The sequence below is a fragment of the Sapajus apella genome, unplaced genomic scaffold (genome assembly GCF_009761245.1).
Source record: "Sapajus apella isolate SASKATOON/1434 unplaced genomic scaffold, GSC_monkey_1.0 scaffold71, whole genome shotgun sequence".
In the NCBI taxonomy this organism is placed as follows: domain Eukaryota; kingdom Metazoa; phylum Chordata; class Mammalia; order Primates; family Cebidae; genus Sapajus; species Sapajus apella.
This window is the reverse complement of record NW_022437011.1, coordinates 10,857,742-10,864,166: the sequence shown is the minus strand read 5'-3', so window position 1 is coordinate 10,864,166 and position 6,425 is coordinate 10,857,742. Positions and strand designations below refer to the sequence as shown.

Here is a 6,425-nt window from a genome sequence, read left to right as displayed (position 1 = left end):
AGGGCGGGGCTGTTGTTCTCGCGGACGAAGAGGGTGTAGGAGGTTTGAGTGAAGGCGGGGGCGTTGTCATTGACGTCGGAGACCAGAATGGTTATGTTGTACTCGGTTTTCAGCCTGGGTGTCCCCAAGTCTGTGACAGTGATGGTGACGTTATATTCGGATCTGGTCTCCCGGTCCAGGGCTGTGCTTAACGCCAGACTGTAAAAGTTCTCCACAGAAGGTTTCAAGAAGAAAGGAAGGTCATCCTGGATGGAGCACACCATTCTTCCGTTATCTCCGGAATCAGGATCTGAAACGCTGAATACAGCAATGATGGTGTCCTGCAAGTTTTCTGGGATCTGATTGGTAAGTGTGGACATGGTCAGTTCCGGAGGATTGTCATTCAAATCCATCACTTGGACAAATACCACACAAGTTCCAGATAGGCCCCCACCATCTGTCGCCTGAATATTTACTGTGTACGTCTGGATGGATTCGAAATCCAGTTTCTGTCTTAAAAGGAGTTCTCCCGATTTTGCACTTAATCGAAACGTTTTGCGAATGTCTTCAGAGGCTTGGGAAAATGCATAAGATATTTCTCCGTTAGTTCCAATGTCTAAATCCCTGGCAGAGACGATGGCAACCAGGGATCCAACGGGGCTGTCCTCCGGGACCTGTGCCTCATAGAGCAGCTTTGCAAACTCTGGGACGTTGTCATTGATGTCCACAACTTCAATGCGTACCAGGGCCGTGCCGGACTTGGGTGGAGTCCCGCCATCCAGCGCTGTGAGGGTTAACCTGATCTCAGGCTGCTCCTCGCGATCCAGGGCTCTGTCCAGCACCAGCTGTGGTAATATTATGCCATCGGGATTGTCTTGTAAATTAAGGTGGAAGTGGAAATTGGGACTGATTGTGTAATTTTGGAGACTGTTGGTTCCTACATCCAAGTCCTGGGCACGTTCTAACAGAAAAGTAGTTCCAGGGGTGATACTCTCCGAAATTTTCAAAAGTATTTCTTTGTCTAGGAAAACTGGGGGATGATCATTTATGTCCCTAATTCGTAGCTCCGCCTGAAAAAACTGCAAGGGATTTTCTAGTAACACCTGGAAAGGTAGGACACACGGCTCTGTGGGGCCGCACAGCTCCTCCCGGTCCAATTTCTCATTTAACAATAAATCCCCGGTCTGCCTATCTAACTGCAAATGCATTTTTTTTCCTTTGGAAACGACCCTGGCCCCCCTCACAGCAAGTTCTCTTACCTCCAGCCCCAGGTCTTTTAACAAATTGGTCACAAACGAGCCACTCTCCGTTTCCTCAGCCACTGAATAGTACGTAGGCTGGGAACTAGTCTGAGCTATGCCCAGCAAAACAAAGAATATGAGGACTTGCCTTTGTTTCGGAACGCGCTCCTTCCCCTCTCCGGCCTCCATTGCCTTCTGGTCTCGCACCAAACCTGCTCCAGCTCGGGCTCACGTTGTCGCTGACTCTATCTCCCCGTATCTCGCTGATACTGGGCTGAATGGACAATCCTAGGGCCCAAATTTCCCGGAGCGACCGCCTTAGAAAGCCTCCTCTTCCTGCTCGCTGCTTCTTTAGCTGAGTATCTGGGTAAACGAGCGTCAGCTGGGCGCTTTGCTGCTTCTACTTCTAAGGCTGCAGCGCCACCCTGCGTCTCTTCTGAGTATTTATTTTCTCATAAACTAAGAAAATCCCAATGCTTTCTTGCAGGCTGACGGCAATCGAAATTGAGTATTTTCAAGTAGCGTCTCTCAATGTACCGAAGTCTTATTGGCGTTTCGAAAGGCTCTTCACTCCACCCATAGACAGGGCAAGAATAAATAAATCTTTACACAGATCCAAGCCATTTTTTTTTTCAAATTGGAGAAAATAAATTTCAGAACCTGGAAGGGAGTGATCTTAGTCCTAAGATGCTTCAGAAAGAAGGCTTTGACTAAGAAAGTTCTGTTTTTGTTCAGTGTTTGGGCATGTGTGCAACTCAGTGGTGGTTAGGTTACCATCGTCACACTCACTCAAACCCAGCTGAAAAACACAAAGACCCAGGAAAAGCACAGAATCCGAATAAGAGTGTTCTAATGGACACTGAAATAGTTTCCTTACTCATATTTCTTTCTTTGCACTGCTTCCACTTCACATTTCCCTGAAATTTGATGTGTCTGAACCTCATGAAACTCTCCAAGAGCAGCCAGATATTTTCTTCTTGTAAATGTATCAATATTATTTTCCTTTCTAATGCCTAGGAGAATTTTCAACGTAACCTCAATTCAATTGCCACATCTAGCAAAATTAAGAGCAATTTCATAATGTTAAATAGCCAGCAAATATTCTAGTTTCCCAAATTATCTTTAAAAATGTATTTTTAGTGATGGGTTTTTCAATCTGATTCTAAACAAGGTATGCATGTTGTAGTTTGTTGTTGGCCTTTTAAATTTTCTTTTTGGGTTTTTTAAAAATGTTAACATAAAGAAATAAGTTATCAAGCCACAGAATGACATGAAGGAAACTTAAATGCATATTTCTCAGTGAAAGAATCTAGTCTAAAAAGGCAACGATGTTGTATAATTCCAATTACATGGTACTCTGAAAAAGGCCAAATTATAGAGCCATTTAAAAGATCAGTGGTGGCTATGAAGAAGAGGAAGGGGAATAAAGAGGTTAAACACAGGGGACTTTACTATACTACAATGGTAAATACAGGATATTATGCAGTTGTCAAAATCCACAGAACTATACAACACAAAGAGTGAACACTAAACTATGAAATTTAGTTAATAATTCACCAGTAATGGTTCATAAATTATAAAAAATGTACCACAGTAATGAAAGATTTCGATAACAAGGAAACTTTGAGGAGGAGAAAATGGCTATGTGAGGGGAATGTCTGTACTATTTGCTCAATTTTCTACAAAACCTAAGGCTGCCTTAAAAAATAATTTTAAATATTTGGATGTGTCTCTAAAAGAACCATTGGGTTAAAAAATATTGGGATAATGAAAAAATTTAAATATATAGAAAAGTTAAAAGAACTATACATAAACTACAACTCTAACCTCCATCCAAACTTAACAACTGTTTATATTTTACCATATTTTTTCTTTCTTATTTTATACACACACATCCCCTTTTCTGCTAACTCATATGAAAGTAACTTGCAGATATATTTCACCTCTAAATATTTCAGCAGGTATCACATAATTATAATATTATCTCATACAATCATAATGCTACTATCATACCTAAGAAAATTAACAATAATTATACAGTGTTATCTAAAATCCAGTCCCTATCAAATTTCACTAATTGTCTATTATCTTTTCCTCAATTTTGATAAGAATTCTCATTCACTCCAGTTCCTTTGAAAAATACCTTTACTTTAACCATTTGTTATAAGGAATGTCTTAGAAACTTTGTTTTTCAACCAACTTTGATCATTGTATTTGGGTGTTAGATCTATTTACTCTAGAATAGTCCCCCATCTTTAATGACATTGAATTTCTGAAGTGTCCAGACTAGTTGTTTTGTAGGATGTCCTACATTCTGAATTTGTTTGATTGTTTCCTCATGGTATCATTTAACCTGTTCTTCTATCCCCTGTGTTTTCAGAAAACTGTACTGGATGACTTATTAAATGTAACAATAGTATAATATTTTAAAAAGCTATCATTTATCCTCTGTAACTGGCTAAAAAAAAGGATAATCACAGGTTCTCTTTCTTAACATTTAGAAACTAAATGCCTATCTCTACCTGTTGATATTATTTTTTGCTTTTCATGATTATTACTTTTATATGAATGTTATAATAACTCAAAATATTTTAATTCATTGACATTGAGCATTATTCATCAAGGTGAATAATTCCCAAGGCCCAAGTCTTTAAAAACAGCTTTTTATATAAGCTGCAAAACCTAATTAGGGTCAGAAATAGATGTAGTGAAAATCAGTTTTATGATACACGCAGATTATAACTGGTAGATTACTTGAAATTTTACATTTAGCTAGATATATGGTTATTTCCTTCGGACAGGTTTTCTGAACTAAAGCAGTTATAGTTAATTTGGGATAACATAAAGGAGAGGAAAATAGGTATTATGAAGAAAATAACATAATCTTGCTCCCCTCACATGCTGGAGAATAGAAAACTTAATATCTAAGATATTTCAGAGGATACAATAATCAAAACACATTAGGTTTTATTGTGTAAAAAAATTTAAAACCTCCCATGTTGTCATATGTGTCCTTACAATTCAGAAGGTTTTACCCCTCACAATTCAGAAGAGAGGGATCTTCAGCCCTTCAATGACCTTCTGCCCACAAGCTGGCTTTACTTAGCTATAAGATGGCAGAAGACAGAAGGATTTTCAGTGATCTACTACTAATACCCCGAAGAAAATCTGAGAGAAATACTCTAGGATGAGAAGGGAGTGCTCTGTCATAGTTTATTACTCTAATCGAGGGTGAAAATTGGGGGCATGCTCAACTAATTCACTTTTGCCTTATTGAGGATACAAATAAGTTTTCCCATCATCTATCAAGACATACATTTCATAAAGCTCAAGCAAACAGGATTTCAAAATAAAGGTTGGCTAGACGTGGTGGCTCACACCTGTAATCCCAGCACTTTGGGAGTCTGAGATGCGTGGATAGCTTGAGCCAGGAGTTGGAGACCAGCCTGGGCAATGTGGCAAAACTCCGTGTCTACCACACACCAAAAAAAAATCAGCCAGGTGTGGTGGCTCACACCCACAATCCCAGCTACTCAGGAGACAGAGGTAGGAGCATCACTTGAGCCCTGGAGGTACAGGTTGAAGTGAGCCAAGATCCAAGATCATTCCGCTGCACTCCTAGGTGACAGAGTGACACCCTGTCTCAAACAAAACAACAAACAAACAAGAAAACTAAACATGAAATAAATGTCATTAAAAAAGGAGAAATGGTGTTGTTTATTCTCTTCCCACAGTACAAATAATCAAGTAAAGATTTTTAAAGTGATACCTGCATAAGAATCTTGCCCATTTTTGTTTAAGGAGAATCATCATAGTCTGTTAGGACAATCTGTCCCCTTGAAAATAAAAATAATGACCAGGACTGCAGATAGAACTAGATAAACAGATATAAACAGAAATAGAGATGAGACAGAGGTATAACGTCTTCCAAAAATCTCAGACATCTTTTTATGATTAAAATAGGCTAAAACTTAAATCAGGTTTAGGTAATCTGGTAGATGATTGAATTTTCACCAAGATCACTATTGAAATTTTACTTTAAAAGAAAATATAGCTAAATACAATATCAGAAATTAGCAACTAATGAAGAAATCAAAAGATGTAGGGCAGCATAGAATACGAGGTGAGGGGAAGAAACCTGAAACTCTGACTACGAAATACAAAGCATAAATAATCAATTTAGATATGCTAAAGAAATATAAAGAAATAATGCTTGGAAATTATAATTAATATATATTTTCATATTCCCAATATTCTTGGGGTCTGTCAAGATGTAGCCAGTAGAAACAGCTGACCAGCAGCAGTTGTTGTCTGAATCTGGAGTACATAGGTGGCCTCTCAGTGTCCTTGACCATAACCTGAAGTTTATGATTGGCTAGATTAGTATCACTCACAAACCTGGTGATGCACACTTCCCAGTCTTGGACTAACATGCTATATAGATGGAGACTCAAGTCTTTGAGTAACTGATAGGACATTAAGACCTTCCAGACCTAGTCTCCTTCTACTGCCACCACCTTGAACATCACATAATCCATTCTGTGTTAAATACAACACAAAGGAGAATTGCCATTGCCATCAAACATTGCCACCAACACCAACACCATGCTGCCTGGCTCAGTGTAGTAGTATCTGTTTCCCTCATATAGAACTTGACTTTTAAAGGCTTTACAGTTCAAAGCAAACAGATACTTTGTGTCCATTTTCATGGAGTACTGCATATACTGAGACACCAGAAGCAAATAGGTTATTTGGGTGTTTTTCTAAGTCTCTGCCTATGGCATTGTGTTGCTAAAATGTACTCTCTAGGGATGTGTTTTCATGCTTGATAAGTGTAGAGGCAGTTTGGTGAAAATGAAGACCTGGTTATGTTATGTTTCCTTTTCAGCTTAGGGTCTCCAGATCTCTGGCAGTGATCACAGAATTGTACTTGTCTTTATCTACCTCTATTGAAGGTTTTAGGGTGAAGGGAGGGTAGTACTATGAAGCCAAAGTATCTATTTTTTTTTTCTGTAGTCTGGATCTGAAACACAGGAAACAGCGGATATGGTCTAAAAGCAGATATGGCTCCTTGGGATGCAGTTTATAAATGATGACGTGATAATTAGGAGTGTACTGTCTTTTACACCAACAATGGGATTGGCGATCTCAGAATCCACACTGTAGATTAGTATAGCCTTGGAATTCATGGGTTTGAGTGCTGGG

The 6,425-nt window shown here is 38.9% G+C and overlaps 1 protein-coding gene across 1 annotated transcript in view; it reads right to left on the bottom strand.

Annotated features, from left to right (window-relative positions):
- LOC116531619 (protocadherin beta-2-like) overlaps positions 1 to 4,621 on the bottom strand; it is a 14,460-nt gene extending 9,839 nt beyond the window's left edge. Inside the window, 1 exon segment of the mRNA XM_032250499.1 lies at positions 1 to 4,621. Within this exon segment, the coding sequence (XP_032106390.1) occupies positions 1 to 1,409 (1,409 nt within the window). The 5' untranslated portion in view covers positions 1,410 to 4,621.
- Positions 4,622 to 6,425: the final 1,804 nt, after the last annotated feature.